Source organism: Kryptolebias marmoratus, linkage group LG10, assembly GCF_001649575.2.
Source record: "Kryptolebias marmoratus isolate JLee-2015 linkage group LG10, ASM164957v2, whole genome shotgun sequence".
In the NCBI taxonomy this organism is placed as follows: domain Eukaryota; kingdom Metazoa; phylum Chordata; class Actinopteri; order Cyprinodontiformes; family Rivulidae; genus Kryptolebias; species Kryptolebias marmoratus.
In genome coordinates, this window is record NC_051439.1 from 19312350 (window position 1) to 19334355 (window position 22006).

The 22006-nt window shown below is 41.2% G+C and overlaps 1 protein-coding gene across 5 annotated transcripts in view; it reads right to left on the reverse strand.

Annotated features, from left to right (window-relative positions):
* The window catches only part of ralgapa1 (Ral GTPase activating protein catalytic subunit alpha 1), a 65631-nt gene that overhangs the window by 30853 nt on the left and 12772 nt on the right, over positions 1 to 22006 (reverse strand). The window contains exons 2-34 of one of the 5 annotated variants that reach the window (XM_017426179.3): positions 21081 to 21191; positions 20912 to 20961; positions 19510 to 19567; positions 19226 to 19269; positions 18865 to 19042; positions 18668 to 18774; positions 18178 to 18316; positions 17880 to 18088; positions 17441 to 17755; positions 16427 to 16606; positions 16261 to 16332; positions 15980 to 16128; positions 15738 to 15861; positions 15356 to 15502; positions 15176 to 15266; positions 14839 to 15003; positions 14165 to 14311; positions 10750 to 12567; positions 7291 to 7415; positions 6979 to 7210; positions 5612 to 5806; positions 5364 to 5534; positions 5045 to 5238; positions 4861 to 4959; positions 4575 to 4730; positions 4303 to 4431; positions 4092 to 4217; positions 3475 to 3533; positions 3286 to 3394; positions 1704 to 1814; positions 1141 to 1209; positions 912 to 1049; positions 638 to 821 (exon numbers count right to left, since the gene is read on the reverse strand). In XM_017426179.3, the coding sequence (XP_017281668.1) occupies positions 638 to 821; positions 912 to 1049; positions 1141 to 1209; positions 1704 to 1814; positions 3286 to 3394; positions 3475 to 3533; positions 4092 to 4217; positions 4303 to 4431; positions 4575 to 4730; positions 4861 to 4959; positions 5045 to 5238; positions 5364 to 5534; positions 5612 to 5806; positions 6979 to 7210; positions 7291 to 7415; positions 10750 to 12567; positions 14165 to 14311; positions 14839 to 15003; positions 15176 to 15266; positions 15356 to 15502; positions 15738 to 15861; positions 15980 to 16128; positions 16261 to 16332; positions 16427 to 16606; positions 17441 to 17755; positions 17880 to 18088; positions 18178 to 18316; positions 18668 to 18774; positions 18865 to 19042; positions 19226 to 19269; positions 19510 to 19567; positions 20912 to 20961; positions 21081 to 21191 (6201 nt within the window). Of the gene's footprint in view, positions 1 to 637; positions 822 to 911; positions 1050 to 1140; positions 1210 to 1703; positions 1815 to 3285; positions 3395 to 3474; positions 3534 to 4091; positions 4218 to 4302; positions 4432 to 4574; positions 4731 to 4860; positions 4960 to 5044; positions 5239 to 5363; positions 5535 to 5611; positions 5807 to 6978; positions 7211 to 7290; positions 7416 to 10749; positions 12568 to 14164; positions 14312 to 14838; positions 15004 to 15175; positions 15267 to 15355; positions 15503 to 15737; positions 15862 to 15979; positions 16129 to 16260; positions 16333 to 16426; positions 16607 to 17440; positions 17756 to 17879; positions 18089 to 18177; positions 18317 to 18658; positions 18775 to 18864; positions 19043 to 19225; positions 19270 to 19509; positions 19568 to 20911; positions 20962 to 21080; positions 21192 to 22006 lie in introns of all 5 variants that reach the window. The other 4 variants (XM_017426178.3, XM_017426181.3, XM_017426182.3 and 1 more) reach the window with 4 other exon arrangements.

Below are 22006 nucleotides of genomic sequence, written 5' to 3' on the forward strand. Positions count from 1 at the left end.
GCTGTTTCTGGTTAAAGTTAAAGGAAAATTATTGGGCTTAACAAGAAAGAGACAGAAAGAGTTTGAAGATCCCACTGAGAGGAAGCCAATGCCATCACATACTGTGCTGCCAGAAGATCCTGGTTAATCAACAACATTACACACACACTGACACACACACAGACTTCCTAACAGCTCCTTATTGACAGGTTGTACGCTGAGTACAGATATGTATTGATCAGACATTCTCAGTGACTCCCTAAACCTCTGGGGGTGGGGACGGCTCAGGATGGGGAGGCAAAACGAGGCCAGGAAAACAGGAAAGTTAAACGACTGTTAGATAAGTTCAAAGATATAGAACCTGAGAATAAAAGAAATAAAAAAAAACAAAGAGCAGAGAAGAGGAGAGGAGAAGAAGAACGTGGTCTATCAGGGTGAATCGGTCATTAGTCGACTCCCTGAGTTCTGGTGGACCACAGCAGGGGACAATAAAGCCTCACATGGATCAGGACTCACATACATACACATACCTTCTCGTAAACAGATTTTGTGGATTTGTGTTCTGTGTCGATGCATCACTTTGCATGTGCAGAAAACATATCGGCTCATTACAGCAGCCCTAACCTTGTGAGTGTGCCTGTGGTGTTAGATAACTTACCTTCGGTGACAGGCTGCAGCTTGCTGGAGCGCTCCGAGTCCGGACTGTGCAGAGGCTCCGGTTCTCTGAGGCTCTCCAGTGGCAGGAACGGGTCGTAGTCTGGACTTGACAGGTCCGACAGCTGCAGAGGGAAATACTTGGGACTGTTGAAAGACTGTGCTCCATACACACAACCATGTAGTACCTAAACACACATTTGGAAGACAAAAAGACGCTTTTTAATGAACGTTTCACTGCAAAGGACCCAGCTTCTGTGTAACTGCTTATCATCTACCTTGTAAATACAGCTGAGCAGGGTTTTGGTGGGTTGATCCTTCTCAGGTGGACTTCGTGTTTGTACGGGCTGGAGGAGGGTCTTTGGAGGCAGCGCCATCACCCAGTCCAACAGACACAACAAGAGGGAAACTACAAGCTGCAACACAGCAAGAAGCACGTCAAATTACCAACTCATAATGGGTAAAGCATGGAATGACAAACCTGCTTCATTTGGATAAAAATGTTACCCTTTTATCCAGTTCGTGGGGAGAGGACTCTGTACTCGGCAGCAAGTGTGTGATGGTGGCAATCAGAATCTGGACAGAGGGACAACCAGACATAATTGACCATTTTAAACTAAATTATTTAAAGACAAAATATAAAAAAGGCAAAAACTTGATGCTAAAAAGGCCAAAACACAAATTAATGTAGGTCGACAGAAAACCGAGGGGTACCAGCATCAACAGAATGAAAAAAATCAGATTCAAACACAAAAAAGTGCTAAATGTGTAAAAAATGAACATAAAGAGACATTTTATTTTACCTCTTGTAAAACCTGTGGAATCAAAACTCCTGATGTTAAATGAAAAGAAATGTCTGCATAAATCATCTCCCTGAAGGAGTTTTAAAATCAGATTTTCCTCCTCCTATATAAAACAAACACACTCACAGCTTGATTTATGCCAGAAACTGTACTTACAAACCTTCTATTTACACAAACTTCTTCTAGTTATTCGGACAAAGAGATGGAAAAATTGAGCCACAACTAACAACAAATTCATCTTGTGATTGGAAATAACTTCAGCCATACCTCTACAATCTTCTTTGGAGTGTCAGGGGGGAATTTGTGAAGATGATCCACGTAGCTGATGAGTAGATGAAGGATGTCTGATGCCACCAGAGCTACGTTCTTATTGGGATACTAGGAAATATAAAAAGACGTATAAATAGTGAAGTTATTACTTGTGATCAGATCTGTCATTGATGAGTCACAGGAAGGAGGACAAAGGTTTTAAACAGCAAAATTAATGGGTTTAATTAAACAATAATTAGTCTTTGTATAAAACATTAAATAAATACATAAGGTCAGTAAATATGTTGTATAGAAACAAATTAGTCAATACTTCTGATTTCAAAAGATAGCTTTGATTTCTTTAAATGTTGCAGCTTATATACAACTAAAAACAAGTTGTATGTGAGGAGTTTACAGTAAGTTTTATTACTCACTACCTATTTAAGGTATTTATTGAGTGTTTAATAGGGGGGACCACAGACTGAAAAATAAAATAAGTGCCGATCAAAGACAGTAAACAGGAAGTGGCTTTGCTCGGACAAATAATTACTCCAGCATTGCGAGCGTGTGTGTAATTGTGTGTACACGCCAGCAAGCCCGTGGCTGCTGCTACGAAGGCAGGAGATCCAGAAGTGGACAAGTGTTTCTATGCAGGGGTGTGTGTGAATATTTCACGCATGTGTGTGTGTGTGTGTGTGTAAGACACAGCTTGCAGCATTCCCACCAGATTAGTCTCCCATTTGAAGAAGGACCAAACATATTTCCAGTCCAGGGTTTACTCCCAAGTGAATGCAAGTCTGCTGCTGCTGTGTCTTAGCAGGCAATTGGCTGCCGATACACAAGCGAGGGACTCCAGGGTTGAAAAGGTATGTGTGTGTGTGTGTGTCCATCTAGAGCCACTTGGCTCTGGATGAGACAGTAAATGTTGGACAGTTTTATTCTTATCCAAAGGCCTCTCAGTTCAGTTGTCTAAAATGGACAACAACACCAACAATCATCTCCAACAATATTTTTCAGCCCCACATCCACAGCCCGATCAGCCAATATATAGTCTTTGTTTTGATGCACTGAAAACCCATAAAACTAAAATGTAAACTATTTTCTTTTTCTTTTAAGTATTAATAACAGCACGCATGTACTGTAAATGTTTATTGATCAAATATAAATTAAAAAAGGGAGATTAGAATAACTAATTATACCCATCAGTCACACAGGATCGTGTGTAAATATTCTATTAATATCTTCTGCATTAATAAAATTATTTAAAAATCTTCTTGAAGCTGCACAAAGCAGACATAAAGAAGCAACATCTCTTATGAATGAATTAAAAATGTCTACAAAACGCCAGTTATTTATGAAATATTTAATTTTAATGTTTTAATATGCGTTTGTATTTGGATTGAACTTGACTTTTCCTTAAAAGAACTGAGGAAAAACAAGTTTATATGCATTTTATGAAATTGGTCTCAAGGTTTTTGTGTAAATAAATATACAGGAAACAAACAGATGTTTAGACGGTGTTGTAGTCAAGTGAAGTTATTAGTGGAATTCTACATGAGGTGTAGTTGATTTTTTAAAACAAAGTAAAGAAGGGACTCACCTTCAGTGTAACACAGATGACATTGAGAGCAACATTAATCTGAGGATGTTCAGTCCCATGAGCCAACTCCTCACACAGCCAGATTCCCAGACTGCACAAGGCAACACACCTGACAACAAACAAATCCAGAGTGAGAAAAGTGTTACCTTTAATGAAAACAATTCACCTGCAATGAAACCCAAAGCTTACCTAGCAGGAGCGGAGGGTTCATCCCTGGCAGAGGTCAGGATGGTTTTGATGATGTGCTCCTAAAACACAAACATCCAAAATTAGTTTGTAACTTTTTCAGGCCAGATAGAAACCCAGTATCTTTTAAAAGTGGCGTGTAGATTCATGCAAGTTATGAAACTATGAGAAACTAACATGGTACATCATCATATACTCATGCTGAGTAAAATATGGACACATTCACAGATTCAATGGTCCCATCCTTAAAGCCTTAGTTAATGATCGCTTAGTGATTCAAAACCAGTTTCTGGCTCGTATGAAACCAGAGAGAGGACCTGAGGTGCTGCCACGCATGGCATTAACTGTTTACACAGCAACAACAACAAAAACAACATTACTCCCACAGCCCCGAGCTGTTTCACGAATATCTGATGAGACATTAACCTAATACTTTGTTCTGAGATCCCCTACAGGCAGCAGGCATGAGTTACAAAATTAAGGCTGACCTGCATCACACACCAAACAGATGAAAGTTTGGGGTTTTATGTGCAGCAAGTGTCGGCTGCACTGTTAAGAAGAACAGTGATTTAAAACGACCCGTCGCAGCTACACAAACGAGCAGCGTTACTTCCACCTACCTTGACGTCAGGAAACTTGGTCAGAACCACGTCGGCCGTGGTCGGATGGAGAGCAGCAAGGTCCTCGTAAAAGTTGGAGAAACACACCAGAGATCCGAGAAGGATCTGCGCCTCCACTCTCGGAGCCTTGGAGAGAAGGTGACGAGAAGCGAAGACGTAAGAGAAGAAGAGGAAACGCACACCCAACACCTGCAGAATAATTCTTCCTCACATTAAGTGATGAACAGGCTGTGACTCGAGAAGCTGCAATGATAAAATCCAGGATCAGCATGGTGGCACCAGGTAGACCGATACTGAAGAACCTGGGACTGCAGTGCTTGATGATGGTGTTCACAATGTCCTGCAGGAAGCACAGAAGCACACACATCAACATGCATCTCTACATTTCTTTGTGCAGTTAAAATATCAAACCTTGTACACAGGATTTAGTTATAAAAGTTGTTACTGATGACATTAATAATTGTTAAACACACACACACACACCTGGTCTTGGTGCAGCAGTCCTTGGTGCATGATGTTGTAGAAGTGTGTGAGAAAGTCAGTGTTTGGGGAAACATCTTGTCGTCTCTTCATGATCCTGCAGATAAGTTTGTAGGCGTGAAGCTTCCCCTGCTTATAACGCTCTGTCAACATGGTGGCCTACAGCGAGAGAGAGAGGACAAAAACAGAGTGCACATATAAATACCTTCAGATTTCTGCACTGTATGATGAACAACAGTCATCAGTATTTAAATATCATGAATCTTTGTGACTTCTGGTTCACACCAACCTTAAAGAGCCAAGGGGTGAGGATTCGGAGTGGAGGGATCAGAACGGGAGGTGGGGGAGACGACTGGTTGTCCAGAGAAATGCCCAAATTATCTCTAATCTGAAAAGAATAACGCAATTTTATTTACAGTTCAAACCCTGGGTAAAAAAAAAGTATTAAAATAGTTGTGTTTATCAGCACTCACCTTGGCCAAGTTTTGCCACAGTTCACACAAATAGTCAAAGACCTGAGCGTGGATTTCTGGGTCCTTGATGCCATTAACATCTCCCAGGATACCCAGCATCCTCCTCCACATAACCGTGGCAACATCTGCGTGCCATCCAGTTAGAGAACCGCCTGCCATCACACTGCAGTCCTCAGTGGGGAACTCGCTTGTTTCTAGAACAGATCAATAAGTCAATGGACTCTTGTATCATTAAAGGCTGAAACCTTGAGTGAGAACAGTTTAGGTGTTTTCCTGGATCTCTTTTTTTTTGAAAGCATGTTTATAAACGAGTTATTACCCAGATCGTCAGGGGTCTGCAGGACAGAGTTGTGGAGTTTCTGGTCCAGCTGCAAGTGTGTGTGCGAATGGGAGTGTGTGTGATCGGCGTGCTCGGCTGTCAGAGTGGCAGGGGAGGGGGTCTGGGAACGGGAACCCCCGAGGGAATGCATAGGTGAGGCACTTTCAGAACCTGCCCAGAGAGGAGAAGACATGAACAACTCCTGTGCTCGTTGTAATGAATGTTTCATGAGACTGATGTCTACACACCAGTAATGGTGACGGTGTGGCTGAGGCTGCTGGTCTCCGAGTCGATGTGAAGCGTCGTCAAACTGGCTACTTCATGCTCGTCACAGGCCAAACCTCCACCCAGGCTGTCCTGGTCCATTGAGCTGCCTCGACCACCTCCTCCACCTCCTCCAGACCCAGCTCCTCCACCACCTGTATCTGAACTAAAAGCAAAATCTGCAAAAGAGAGAAAATAAAAGCATAATGGATTTAAAATAATGAAGTTAATATTATAAATCAAATGTTGAACTGAGTACTGCAGTTCCTTGACTCACCACACGAGGCTCTATAAGCATTTATAATCCCCTCTTACAGTGTTAAATGTAAATATATTTTTTAAGCATAGTCCTGTTAAGTACTTATCTATAAGATTTATCTTTGTTTTATGTTGAAACCAAACTGTTCAATTAAAAAAGTAACCTCTCATATAAAGGCTCGCTGAATGTTTTTGCTTCCAAATTTGAAACCCTAAAAGGTGAGTCACATTTTTAATTAATTCTTCAGAACCTTAAAAACTCTAAAATATCTGTAAAAATACCAATAAAATAACTTTTGAGTTACTAATGAACCAAGCATTTGCATGAACAAACCTAATAACAAAAAATACTTGAGGATCTGAATTGATTTCATAAAGTCTTTGAAACTAAAACCCAAACAGAGACATCTTAGTCCTGGAATAAAATTATTCTGTAATAAATGAAGATCGATATTTTCTTTTTGATCTACAGAAGATAATGCACTGCTGAAGCATTTTAGAAGAAAAAAATACTTGTTTTTATGAATATTCCTACAAGAAGCTCTCACATATGTGCACGTTTGTTGCTGAACATCAAACACTGCTTCATCATTTCAAGCACGGGTCGATACGAGTAAAGTATTTAAAGGTATTAGATAAATGCTCTGCATCCAAGTTAGCCTTGAACATTCTTCTTCTTCAAAAAAAAAAAACAAATAAGACATGTTCGCATAAAATTACAAAGACCTCCTGAAAACCAAAGCTAAACCGAGCTGGACACAACTATAAAGAGCAGAAAATTGTCTGTATTTATGAGTTTAAAAATTCAAAAGAGTTTGTTTCAGGATATTTGTTATTCACAAAAAATTTTGTTTTTTTTGTGTGTGAAAACATTTCCCAGAATTCTGATAATTGAATAAACAATCATTTCTCTATTTAACCTGCAGTTCCACCTACTTGAGAAATTCTATTACTAAAAACATGCAATTTCTTTTAAATATAAATAAAAGAGGATGAGTTAACTAAAATTTAAGCAGCTCCATTAAAAAGAAAACAAAAACATTTTTAAGAAATGTTGCAAGGTCGTGTCAGAAGACGATATTCAGTCACTTACTGTCAAATTTGCAGGTCGAGTACTGGAAGGCATTGAAGGAGTCCGATTGGCTGTCGGAGCTGACGACGTCAGAACCGCTTGCGCTCGTGGGTGACGTCCACTCAGAGGGAACGCCATCATCCGCAGGGCGATGATCGTCGCCGGGCCGTGACCCGGGACCCTGACCGGCCTCCAGGAGCTCTGGCAGATCTCGGGGAACCTCCAGGCTTATGGGGCTGCTGCCACGACGGCCCTGCACGTCAGGGAGAGAAGGTTTGCAGCGCTGACGGTCCGCGACCTTTAATAACGAGAGCGTGACCGCCACGTACTGACCACTGTCCCTTTGGTTCTCAGTCTCTCCTGAATGAACTCGTCCATGAGGTCAGAGAAGTTTGGGTTGCTGCTTCCGACGTCGCTGGAGACCGGACGGGCCTTCGGGACCACCTCTTCTTTGTTGGCTACACACACACACGAACAAGCAGACACACTTTCAGACATGGATCGACACGAACGCAAAATGATGATAAAATAAAGAGCCACGGCCAGATTTAGTCTAAACACTTGTGCACCATAAACTCCATCAGCCTGTTATAAAACTATAATGCTAATTTATTGATGCTGTTTTTTCCAACAATATTAAAAATCAGTCAGCTGCTGACTCAGAAATAAGATGCTTAGTAAAAATCTCAATATTCGTAAAATCAAATCAAGCTAATTAAATTCAGGATGAATCTGGATTGTAAGAGCAGTCCTGATGTAAATGTACTCTGGATCTTAAAGTTTTTCAATAAATAAATGTAAAATAAAATAAAAAAGCCACAACAGCAGGCACATTCCAACCCAGAGAAGCAATGCAGGAGATATTTCACTTCATGCACAAAGAGCAAGAGTGTTAAACTTTGTTAGAACTAACCAAGCAGCAAACCAGAAGCCCATTTTAGAGCAGCTCTGTTTCTATATGTTGTTGTTAGTTTTGATGCAATGACAGAAATCAGAGTGGCTTTACAAAATATGATAACAAAGAGAGTGAAGTAAATCTACTGCCCTAACTGTTGACCAGCTCATCTTTAGTCCTGAAGCTGTGGCTGCACCGCAGACAGCTCGGTTGTCCAGAATAAAGCTTAAAGGTACCGAACACAAAATAAAACTGTTTACATTGCTGCCATCAGGCTGGCTTTTAAACACCGCGGCCACTCAGAAGAGAACAAAACAAGCTTTGTTTGGAACGTCATGCCCTGAAGGTTCAGCGTTACATCTGCTTCTGCCGAGACCAAATGAGCAACAAAGTTGAAACTGAATTCAGCCCACATGAGCCACTGCAAACAGGACGTCTCTCTAAGCATTAACTGGACGGTTTCCGCTTAATCTAACACAAATAATTAGCTTGTTATTCAAAAATCTTCTCTAACGTTAACAATCATGAATCTGAGCGAGTTTATCTGTATTCAACTGTAATGGTTATTTGCCAACACAAAGACTAAATGCACTTAAATGCTATAAAAGGCAATTAAAACTGCAATTTTCAATTGCTGAGTATAATGTAAATAAAACCAGAATGCAATGATTTGTAAATCTCATAAACCTATTTTTTTATTCATGATGGGACCTGGTAAACATCAAATGTTGAAACTAATAAGTTGTACCACTTCTTTTTTTTTTTTTAAAACCGATAATTTTGATTTTTATGGCAGCACAACTTCTACAGATCATTGTCTGTAAACACAGCTCACCGTGCCGTCCATAAACTGGTTAAAGCTCTATCAGGCAAAGAAGAAGCCGTATGTGAACGTCATCCAGAAACGCTGCCATCTTCTCTGGACCAAAGCTCATTTAAAATGGACTGAGGCAAAGAGGAGAACTGTTCTGGGGTCGAATCAAATCCAAATTTAAAGTTTTTTGAAGCCACATTCAACATGTTCAAAAGCCAACCTCTCTGAAGGTATGGGGGTACATTAGTGCCTCAGGCATGTGCAGCTTACACATCTGGGAAGGCTCCATCGATGCAAAAAAGTATATACAGGTTGATGCCATAAAATTAAAAATTACCCTATCCCCCCCAAAATGGTACAATTTCTTTGTTTCAACATTTGATAAGTTCACTATGTTCTACTGTGAATAAAATACAGGTTTTTCTTATATTTCTGCAATAATCTTTGCATTCGTTTTTTATTTACATCCCAATTTTTGGGGGAATTGAGTTTGTAAATGATTAGTTTTTGAGACATTTATTAAACATTAATCTGCTTACATTTACTTTGTATTTCTCAGCAGAATGACAAGATAAAATGTCTGAGTGACCCTCAGGTTATTTCACACGAAGGTTGATCAACCATAAAATGACAACAAAGTGCCAAATGAACTCAGCAAGACAACTATAAAAGCAGAAAGACAAGTGCTGACACAAAGTGTTGAGTCTGAACAGACTGGCAGTACAAGCATGAACATTTAATTCCTTGTATTCACATATTCTGAAGACGGGGAGTGGTTTCAAACTCCTTCTTAACTGCAGATCAGTAAAATATCTAAGGAGAAGAAGCAAATACACAACAATCTACAGCCAAAAATACCTTTTCTAATTTAAAATTAGAAAAAGCTTTAATTCAAGCTCATTCTAACTGCACACATCATTCCTCAGCAAATTATACCTGATTTAAATTTGTTAGAAAAAAATCACAATCATAACTAAAGCTGACCAAATCCAACACAGCTGGACTCTGTCAACATAAATTCATCTGCTTCAAACATCTTGTTAAAAAGGTATATCAGGATGGTATTGTATTATTGATGTGCCAAAAACTAACTCATTAAAACAGCTGTCAGTTGCTGCCAAACAAAATAAGAGAGTTTAGTAAGAAAAGAAGACACAGCTCTTGTGTCACAAAAAATGTCACATCAAGACAGATTCAGGCGGTGAATCTCGGTGCTCTTACAAAACATTAAGACGTGATTAAAATAAAAAAATCAGTAGCTGCACAGCATTAAAACTTCTTCAACAATAATAAGGCAAATAACCATTCCAGTAAACTGCATCCTGTTTAATTCCCTCAAATACTCTTTCTACTATTACCACACAAAAAGGTCTAATGCTGCAATCTAGTGGAGCTGGAATGAACTACAGAAATGTGTTTACAGCTGATAATGTTGTGTAAGATTGACTTATTTATGTCCTAATAAGAATAATATAGCTCTGAAGCTTGAAAATCCAGCAAAGCATCTGGCAGCTTCCTTAAAGATAACACGTACAGCCTTTTGTCAGTTTTCTTTTTGTTGGCGATTCTATTTACCCCCCTCCCCCCCATCCACCCAGAGACGGTTGTGCTTCTGAGTGGATTGTAGTTTCCTTCAGTCAAAATGAAGAGGGACCCATTTCCAGGGAGGAGGCGAAGGAGGCACAAGGAGGCCGCATGCAAAAAAATCGAGAAAAGGGAGGAGATGGAGAAGACGGGGAGGAGGTGAAAAGGTTACAATCTCAAAAGCCCTGAAGGAGAAGACAGGAGGAGGGATGGAGCTCTGACCTACAGAAACGAGTGAAAGGATGTGGGAGAAAGTGGGGTCCTCAAAAAGGAGGCAGGCTGGAGGAGGGGCTACGTTCAAGAGGAAACACATCAACAGGGGGTCTGAGTTTCAGTCCAGCAGCAAGATGATGAGATTCAGCCAAAAAATATCATTCCATCATAACAAACCCGTTAAAAACAGCCAAAAAGGAAAAGAGCTGCTGGTGTTTATGCAGTGGTGAGTATGTCTTTCCACAGATGTGTCTTCTATGAGCACTTGGTTCGTTGCAGGCCTCACCTGGCGTTGTCGTCTTTCGTCCAAAGTAGCCCAGGACATGGGAGTAGAGATCCTTTAGCGATGCGTCGCCCATGGCAGCCCGACTCTGTCGCTGCGGTGACGAACCCTGCGACGATCCCTGACCTCTGGGTCGAGGTTTAGAGGACAAAGCATGGACAACACTCTTATAAACACCACCAAGAAGAGCCCCCTGGTGGTGCCGAGAGTTGGTGCTGCCGGGCTCCTGGGAGCGAGAGCGGGAGACCCGAGATCGCAAGGCAGAACGTCCCAGACGTCCACGCACTCCTGCGGACGCACCCGAGGAACTTGAGCTACTTGAAAAGACCTCTGAGCCGATCTCAGGGCCCAGGTTGGATCTTGTAAAGGATCCAGAATATTGCTTGTCCTTGTCCCCTCCGGTCCCAGGCCTGCTTTCCAGGCTTCCAGCATCTGCGCCCACTGCCCCGCTGCTCTCTGCAGCCGTTCCAGGCAAAAACCTCTCGTGTGACCCTGTTTTGTGGCTAACTCCAGTTCTAGAGCCAAACTTACCTGCACCCTCTGTAGCCAGCTTCCCCCCTGACCCAGATCTACTCACTCTCTCCCCGGCTGAATGACTGTGTGTGTGGAAGTGACTGAGTCGGCGCAGCCTGGCTTTCCAGTGGGCCTCCTTACTCTCAAGAGGGTTGTGGAACTGGACCGACTCGGTTGATGGCCGGAAACTGACATGAACGCTCCCAGAATTGTGACGCTTGGTGCTACTGGAAGATATTTTTGCTTTAGCAGCGTCTGAGCTCTGGAAAGTGGATTCAGAGTTTGATTCAGCTGCGACTGAATCTTGTCTAATCAAAATGGGTCTGTTGTTTATTTCTCCTTCTTTCTCCTCTTGTTTTGTTTCTCCTAGCTCAGTCCACGTGTCAAACTTCCCTTCTATTCCAGTTTCAGTATTGACTCCCTTTTTCTCCTCGGAGCTTCTTTCTAAACTACCGCTCCCCCTAACACTGGTTGATGGCCACTGACACTGCAACTCCAAACACTCGTAAATGCTGCGCTGCTCTGCCTCATTCTCCTCTGTGGAATCCACACTGCTATGTCTCACTGATTTACTTACCTGACTGTCCTCACTGATCACCTGCTTCCCTTCTTCTAGCTGTCCTGCATATTCTATTTGCAATCTAGCGACTCCTATTTGCACCTGCGCAGGTGCAGTGACAGGATTTTCTGTCACATGACCAGGACCGTCTCCCTCTCTGGCCTCTTCTTTTCTCTCACCTCCTCTCTGATTGAGGTAGTCCCTAATAGAAGAGAATAAATCATCTTCCTCAGCCCCTATTTCCACCTCGTCTGCATTGATTTCCTTTTCTGATGAAAACGTGAAGGCAGAGTCCCAGTTGCTTACCCAGTCAGAACTAGACCCGTGGCTTTGAGAGCCGGTCTGGAGCCAGGGCTGGTCATAAACACTACCATCATTCTGTGCCTCTGAAGACAAGGAAACACCATTGTAGAAGGTAAAAGGTGTGGGAGAGGGGGAGGTGAGGGACTGTGAGAGTGGCTGAGCTGTGTGGCGGTTTGCTGTAGTTGTGGAGGGGTGGTGGTGAGGATTCGGTAACGAAATGGGGTCCCTCTGGGGGTCTTCACCTTTGACCCGCTCTGCGATGAAGGGCTCCATGATGTCAGAGGCACTGCTGCTCCTGGCGAGGGAGGACGGGCCCGGGGTGTCCAGGTCACACGACCCTCCCTGGAAGACCTCAGAACAGGAGGTGGGAGGGGCCTCGTCGCTCTGGGAAGAGTGGCGCATTCGAGTGGCGCGGGACGTCAGCGTGATGGGCGGGTCCTCGAGGTCTGGTAATTGAAGGAAAAGATAGAGGAGTGAAGTTAGTTGTCTGCAGGAACCATCCAATCCCTGTCCTTTATCAGACTGTAGTCACTGATTTTATGTGTTTAAAACTGATAATAGTTGTCAGGGTAATAATTTAGGGTTTTATTTAGAACCCAAAATAACTCCCAAGACATGAAAAGGATTTACGGTGTTTAAAAATAAACTAGAAGATGCACAAGATGCAGATAAAATCAAATTTAAGTTGTAGGTGAACATATACCTGCTGCTCAGTAACATACAGGCTACTGTTCTCCTTTTTAGCGCCAGCTGCTGCTTGAAATGGAAACTAATTTAAGTTGCATGAAAAGGAAAACGTAACAAAAACAGTTCAGTAATTATGAATTTAAAGTTGGCTTTCTCCAAGCATACAGTTAAAGCAACTTGCCTGTTTTTTTGTCCCTGTTAAATTAGGCAAACTAATCCCAGATGCCCCAAATTTTGTAAATAAAATGATGATTTTAATGATGAGGAAATGATTTAAACGATTTATCCAGTAAAGTTGCAGTCAGTTTTACTGGCAACATTCTTCTTATTGGCTGTGCTTCAAATCCTGTAGAAAATTATATATTTACTAGATAAAATTAGGAGTTTACTAGATTATTAAACTTACCAGTAGAGCTTTTTTAATTACTTTAAGTTTTTTCCTTAAAGTTTGTTCTATTATCTACTGAAGGTTACAGAAAATTTGTTGTGTAAATAATAAAACTTTGTTAAGGATCTATTGTCTGACCTATTCACACAATAAACTATAATTCCAGTAACCTGGATCACTTTATTTCTAAATTTCCTGTGACAGAAAGAGACAATGGGACAAACATTTTGAGTTTTTTTACCATCTTAAATTTAAATCAAATTACAAGGAGGAGTTTTTAAATTCTTGTTTTGAATAAAAGTTTCCATATTTTTGTCTGCTTCCAGTTAGTTTTCATAAAATGCTTTTTTTTGTAGCTTTGTCCCTCCCAAGCCACACAAACGAAATAAACAAATGATCCATGTAGTAGCAGCCCTACTGTCTTTTAAGAAGGGGAAAGAGTCAAATTCAGTGCACTGGTAAGACTTAAAAGTGCCGTGAAGATCAACCAGAAGGTCTTAAAAAAGGAAAGAAATAAATCTTTGCAGGTAAAAAAAGAACAGGGATGTGATTTATTGGAACAGGTCGAGAACTTGTGCAAGCGAGGAGATTAAATCAAGTCAAGAGTTCAGGTTAGAAGACAAAGAAACAGAAGTCTCCATGCAGGCGGTGACACATCTACTTGAAAAAGAAATCTTATCGGCATCAAAACACTTAAATAACTGCAACACAAATTTGACATTTTAAATTAACGTGCAAAACTATTAAATCATTTCTTATGACATTTTAGCAAACTAAAGAAATAATAAATAATTTCTCAATAGACAAAAAAGACTACATTGTGCGCATGCAAGCTGTTTCTTTACCATAAAACAGAAAAAAAAAACTGCTGAAGACGAGACAAAAAGCACCGTTTAGGTTTCTGACAGGCATGCAGGAGGCTACAGTTCCCGGGCTGCAGGCAGACAGGCAGAGCAAAGACAGTGTACCTGCCAGATTGTCGGCAAGGGGGGGTAGAAAAGGGTGATGGTGGTGGAGAAGGACAGGAAGAGGCGGAGCCAGAGCAGGAGCACTCTTAGCACTGCGGATAAAGGCTGAGGACAGCAGAGAGTCGCCCGTAGAACAGCTACGCAGGGCTGAGGAAGTCGCAAGATGAGACAGAGAGGAAACCAAGGAGGAAGAAAGAAAAAGAGTTTTGTTGTAGTGAGGAATAAGGTGAGTGACCCACAGGTGGACATATGGATGAAGATGGAGGAGTGGAAAAAAACTTCATCAGGAAAACAAAGATGGTTTAAAATGGTAAATAAAGGGAAAGATTTAGATACAAAGAGAATGACAGTAAATCAAAAATATTTACAGGTGAGGAGCAAAGCATAAAAATGAAAATCAGAGAAGAAGTCAGTGAGGACGGAGACAGAGGAGGTGAGGGACGAGTGAGACAGGGTTAGCTCTGCATGAAACAGGAAAACTACATTTCTACTTCCATGATACACTTTATATCCAGTAAAACAAATAAAGTCTGCAACTCTGACCAAGTCTATGAGTAATTTTAAACATAATTAATAAAGATGGCTGCAAAGTTAGCATAAATGATTAAATCAAGCTTCTGAATTTAAACAGAAGATGAACGAAAGAAAAATGAACTAGAGGAGACTTTACTGACCGACAGTCTTCTGACGAACAATACTTCTTGCTTTTTCGATGCCCGGGGAGCCAGCAGTGGTGGCGCTTCGCTGCCTCATGGCCGCTGCCTGACCCGGTTGGTCTCTGCTCCAGCCTCGAGAGAAGGACCGGTCCACAACCTGCCGCTGGTTCTCCGCGCCGATAGCTGGAAAATCAACAGGTAAAACAGATTTACAAGCAGCTTCTGTTTGCTGTGGTCATGTTTTTATTATGAGCCTGAAACCACAAAATAAGGCATCTGAACTGCACCCAGACTTCTATTTTTCTGTGTCCGATATCAAAACTGTCTCTGTGCAGTCCTCATGTGGCGGACTAACCCTTTCCTTTGTGCTTCTTCTGTTTTTGTTCACTGAGCTTGTCCAGGGGGAGCTCATTCAGATCCACACTGTACAGATTCCTCGCCAACACCTAGGACAGAAGCATATAAACACTACTTTATCAGTTCCAGGTTCCTAATTTCACACACATTCAAATCTTAAAGGAGGATGCTTTGGCACCTTTGTGAGGGTCTCCATGGTGAGCGACCACTCGGTGACCAACTCCTCCCAGCAGGTCAGGGAGGAGAGGACGGAGAGGAGGTCGTCCCACAGTTCTCTGCTGATGTAAACGTTCAAGTTCCCCTTAATCCAGGCAACGATCAAAGTCTGAACAGAAAAAAAACAGCAAATCATAAAGTGTCTCAGAGGAAGTGGCTGCAAGATTACAACAAAAACAGCCTTGGTATGCAAGACTACAATCTTATTATCTGTGCAACAAAATGAATATAAGACATATAAACCAGTGTGTGTCATTATTCAGTTTTATCAGATGCAATCATTAGTTTTTCAATGTCTTCCTGACAGAAGAAGAAGAAGAAGGTAACTGTTAAAGGTTCCGTACCTGAAAGATGGGGCCGGCCAGCCTGCCTGACAGCGTGTGGCTCTTCTTGCCGTGAGGCATGATGGACGGAGGTCGTTTCATCACGGATTCTGTCACTCTCAGCAGCACCAATAAGATCTGCTCCCTACAGTCAAAAATAAAAAAAAAGAAAGCTTACAGATGCGTTGGAATTTTTAAAAGTTTTTAGATGAACAAATGTGTATTTATTAGCCCCTCAGAGGGTTGGATTTGTTGTTTTTTACCATGTTTTCTGGTCCATAGTTTCGTGCATGACGAGGCTGCGATAGATGTTCAGGACTCGCTTGCACATGTCAACATGCTCCTCTAAAAGGATCTTGATGTCATTAGCAGGTTCCAGTAGGAAAACATTGGCAGAGTGAGTGATAAATACCTGGAGAAGAAACAAAAATAACTAAAAAAAGTCCAGAAATCCCTTTCTGACTGATCAAAGTCAGATTTTAGACAGAACAGTGGATCTGAGACCCTTGGATGTTTCCACCTAAAGGCAGGCAGAGAATCGTACTTGTAATGTTGTTTGAGCTCCAGCATGAACACTGTATTCCAGCATTTCACAGTCAATCTCGTTGTTCATTCCCTGAAATAAAAAGAATAACAGATGCACCATAAAGTGCTCAGAATTAAGATGAATATTGTGATGAGTTACATTGCAGGTTTCAGGAAACGTGTACCTCTTCCTCTTTGTCTCCAAGCTGAGAGCCTGAATTTAAGCTGCTAGCAGCAGGAACACGATAGGACCCTTCGTCAGGATCCTTCATGAAAACGGGCTTGTCCTCCATGGAGATCCACTCCTGGTAAACACGGACCACTTTCCTCATTGCAGCTGCCTCGCACATCGGAAGAAGAAATGCCTGCACAGGTGTTTGTTCATCATTTTATTCAGCAGCTTAAAAATAACATATTTAACTTGTGAACGAGACAAATGAGAATAAAGGGGCTGAGGATTTTGCACATAAAACCCAGTGTACAAAAAAATGTCAATCTGTTTACTTTAAATGCAGATGAGAATTGGACCAACTGGATGATAGATTAGCTTCAGAGTTAATAATACTGTTTTAGTTCTGGAGAATTTATTCTACATTTGGGTTTGTTATTCTTCATATATTCACATTGTTCCTTAAGAAATATGTAGAAAATATAAAGAGAAATTAAATACCCGAATATGTAAATATCTCCTTTATGGATATATTTATAAAAAAATCATGTTTATTTAAACACACCTTTTAACCTTAAGTGAACATAATCAGGAACAAGAGAAACGAGCATTTTCTGCAAAAATGAGCTGAATGTATTTGTTGAAATTTGCTGAAACTGAGTTTTTAAAGCTAAAAGAAGCAGAGCGCCAGCTAAATACCAAAAGAAGCAAAATGGAAGCTCAAAAAATGAGTAAGTATGCTGAAGCAGAATTCAAAGGGAATGTTTTGAAGGAACTGAAGAGTTTTATTTTATGATTTGTACAGGGAAAATCTCTGTAAATATGTTTTAAATACTTTGGGAAAGTATAAAAGTCACAAAAATGAGCTGAGTGAGCTGAATGTTTTGATATATGAACAGCTAAAATAAAGTATGTAGTTGTGGGAAGTAGACAGAATAAGTACTAAAATACTGGTAGCAGCAGTAAAACTAATAAAACCTTAACAATAATCATGATAAACTAAAGCACAGCGGGACGGATCTCCCTTCACCTGTCTGAAGATCTCGATGATGAAGTTGACGTTGGTCCTGGAGTTGGTCAGGACTCTCCTCACCACCTCCATGTCTGTCAGCTGCTCCTCGTCCATGGAGCAGAGCGAGGAGGAGCTGGGTTCTCTCTCCGTCAGTGTGGAGGTGTTGGAGTGGCTTTGCTCAGGTTCCGCCCCGGGACCCCCACAGGCCCCCAGGCTACCTCCTGCCGGCCCCAAGGAGCTCCCGCTTCCCTCGAGGTGGCTTTCAGACCGAATTCCTCCACCGCTGTCGTCGGAGCTGCCTGCAGACCGAGCAGCCAGTCCAGCTGCTGCTCGCTGGGTTGGATGACATTAAAAGGTATCCGATGAATATTGGCTCCTTCTTTTAAAAATGTCTGGTCTAAACACCATTATTCTCTAAAAAGAGAAGTTAAAACCCTTAAATGTGGGCATGACTTGCCTGTATGTTTTTCGGAACGTTCTCTCCCTCCGTTCCCGGGATGTGTGTTTGTGTGTTGGGTCGTGGTTCCAACCAGAAGGAAACCAGCCAGCGGATAAAGATGACTCGGGCCTGAAGGAAACTCTCTTTGGTGCAGTACTGAGCTTCACCACCATCCTGCTCTCTGCGCACCAAGTTGTAGTACGGCTTAGGACGCATCGGAGGCACATCTGGAAGATTTTCAGGAGATATATGGACAAATCAACCCCATATGATGCATCAGTTCCTGTGGTTTTTATTGCATCTTAACAGAACTGACCTAAAATAGGGCTGTAGAGGCTCGTTTCCATGGCGAAGTTGGGAAATATGTGAGGAAGGTAAAACTTCCTAAAGTGGCCGAAGAGGAAGTTGAAGCCACGTTCGTGGTTCTCTTTACATCGCCACTCTAGAGACTTCGCCTGGTCGAAACGAACACACACGCGCACAAAAAAGAAACTTTGTGTTATAAAGTTGGCACCCAAAACAGGAACAGGCGGAGAAGAGCACCATTGTTTCAAGAGGAGAATGTTATCAGTGTGTGAACGCCTGTATGCATGTGAGTGACAGCAGCAAGCAAAGGAAATACAAGCACCAAGTCTGAGCTCAGAGAGTGCATTTTAGGTAGTTAATAACTCCAGAAAGGAACAGGATCAATACTGTGACCGTGTTCGCCCCATGTGTTATATTAGTAAAGCACTGCAGGATGTGTGACAGTGTGGTTATGTAGTATTAATCGTGTTAGTAAAGAATGATGATAATACCTGGTTTACCATGTATTTCAGCAGAGCTTCCAGAAAGTAGGCAGTGAGATCTTCCTGGTTTTTGTCCCCTGACTGGGGAGCAACCAGTGGGGTGATTTCTTCTGGAGTTATCTGAGCTGCAGGGGAAAAATTTAATTAACTCAACAACTACAGGGTGTCATTTCCTAAAGCTACAACATGTTTGCAGGTGTTTCTGTTGAACTGACTCTCGGTCAGACTCAGCGGCGGGTTGATCAGCGTGTCCAGCGTTCGTGGGGACCCGTGGCACACCGGCGCAGGAAAACCAGGAATCAAACACGCAAACATGCAGAGCTGCTCGTTCTCTGCGTTACTCTGCAGAGCCTGCATCCACAGCAGAAACAAGCGCACGCCTTCCCGACGGATCTACAGAAACAGGAAGGTCAGACTTCAAATTAGCACACGCTTAATAAAGCTTTTATTGCTTTTCCTACAACGTAGGATTTCTAAATCAGGACATTAAATGTCTTCTTTTTTTTTTAGCCTTGAAGCATTCAGATCTATAGCTGGCATGTGAAAGAAACCTCTAAAATAAAATCAGATCAGTACCTTTAGGGAGTTCCCAGTGTGCAACAACTTCTTCAGAATCAACCCTGGTACAGAAATATGAGTCAAACAGTCTGTTTTATTCATTCATGTATAAAATTTTAATCTTTATCACTGTTTAAACAACAAAACTGTCAAAATTATTCTTTCTAATATGCCTTTAAGATGTTTTAGGAAAAACATTGATGCATACAGGCACTGAAAACCTTTTAAAAATGGCTGTTTTTTAACCTTACAGGTAATATTCCTGTGAATATTTTAAAATCAGCTGCAAGAAGGGAAGTTACCAATGCTGTGGAACTGCCATCGGCTCTGGATTCTCTCTGGCAGAAGCTGGAGGATTTTCTAAACGACAGAAAATAAATATATTTCTTACAACTGTAATATAAAAGTCTGCCAAACATTCTGGGTGAGTTTTATAATCCCAGCCTTTAATTAAGGGCTAAATATCAACATAAACTCACCTGTTACTTTGATCATACTTCAGGATTAGAATCACAAACAGTGACTTTATGTTGAGCTGAGCAGACGTGTTACTGTCATTGATTCATTAAACTTTTATAAATAATCAAGAATTTTCTAAATTAAAACATGCATTCATCAAGCAAAACCTTTTTAAAGTAAAACATCTTTAACAAGATGTCCACAAAGGTTTGTTTAGTCATCCAGGTGACAGCAGATTTCTTTAAACATTTTACTTTATGAACACTGGACTATATATTTATATTTAAAGAGTTTCAGAATAGCTCTAAGAAGACAGATCAGTTAATTGGCTGATACTGGTCACACTTAATCATAAAGCAGGAAATTAAAACGCAGCAGCAGCTGCTACAACCAGCTTACTATAGCCCATAGTTTAGTATTTTAGGTGAAAATGCTCTTTTATATATTATTTTTGAGTTCTACAAGTTCTTCTAAGGGTTGTTAAACGTATGTGTATCTAAATTTAGCAATTATTGTTATATTTTATCAAATTAAAAAATACATATTGGTCAAAAATGAAAAAGTTGTGTATCGGCTGCCCTGATTTCTAACATTTATGCTCGACATAAAAACTTCCTAAAACCTGAAGATATTGATTGTTAATTTTAACAAAAATTGTTCTTTGATGCTTACAAAACCCAGATATAAAAGCAGTTATTAGAATATACCTTTAAGTTTTAATATATTTGTTTATTTTGTAATAATCTTTGGGATGATATCTTGAAAATGAAAAGGGATAGGGGACGCTCTACATGCTCTGTTTGGCTTCGTCCTAGATCCCACTCGACTTGTGTTTTTTTGCAGTGCTGCTCTGAATTTTAAGTCTAAAAGGCCAAATGGAGGTCACACAAACATCTGTTATCTTATCCTGGCACCTCTGCCAAATGCCAAGGGTCTAAGAAAGTCTGGGATCGATGCCAGCGGGCGTTACGGTGCTGCCCGACACCACACACAGAAAGTTTGAGCTCATGGAATCACAAGTACCTCAGTGATTCAGTCATTTTTTCCTGCAGCTACAGTGAATCCCGGTGAACCAGATTAAATATCCAGTCCTAAAACATCCACGCTAACCTTTGCTGCTCCACTTGAAATGGATTTAGAGTCAACTAACTGTTGCATTAAAGCCATTTGACTCCTGGAGTGAGATGAAACAATGAGAGCTGGGTTTTAAGGAACTAAGTGAGCAGATTTATAAGATTCTGTCACCTCAAAGATGAAGAGGATTGAGTCCAGCTCCTCCCTCTGAGACTTATGACCTGGAAAACACAGAGCAGCTTGAAAATAAAACACATCCTGGGGATGATTTCTGATTTCTTTACAGACCCACAGAAGCATCTTTTGCTAAGAATAAACAAGCAATGATAAAAAAATGTACCTTTCTGCTTGAGGCTGACCTCAATGGTGACAAAGTTTTCAAAGAAGACATAGTAGATGTGAGAATAGTACAGGTCAAAGAACTGCTTCAGATCTGGAGCCTCTGAATTTTCTGGGAAGACGAAAAACAAACAAACATTAAGGAAGGAACCATTAAAAAAATACCCGCATGTGAATTTTCCAGAACCCTTTTGAGAGCAGAAAGTGCAGTTTTTCTCTAAACAACATCAGCACTTCACTGTTTTTAGTGTCTTTGATTGATTGCAACCCTTTCTGGCTCACATTAAACCCATTGACGACCAGTTTAAACAAATTGTGCACCTTGAGTAAAAATAAGAGGGACATTATATGAATCCTCAAATATAATTTAAGTCATATCAGTCATTTTCATCCATCAACATTTAAAAATGTGTCCACGGTGAAGTTTAAATGCATCTGCAGTAAGGAGTAAATGCCATGTTGTAAGGAGAACACATTTCTGGCTTTTCATCACAGGAAGGACGATTGAGAAATGTGACCTCCCTTCTGCATCCGAGTTCTCTAAATGATCTAAATTCACCTCAGCCCCATGAAGCTGAAGATAAAACTGTTCACAGCAAGATTTAGGCTCCAGGCACAGTTTAACTGTTGGGTACCAGGTTGGGTTTGCTTTCTTTTCAGCTCTGACCAGCAGAGGGAGCCAGAGGCCGGTTTTCCTTGGGGAAGGTGCCAGTAGGTGCCTGCTGTACGCACCTGGCTCCAATCATCATCTAGAGGAGTATTTAAGCGGCAGGCTCCTGCTCTTCACCACCAGAGTGTTTTACCAATTGTGGTACCTCCAGCCTTTCTACTGTTCGTCTCATTGCGATCGTTTCTTGTAGCCTTCTAGACCTTACCTGTTGTTTTGTGATTCCTTCCAGGACATCTTCAAGTTTCCTCAGAGACTTC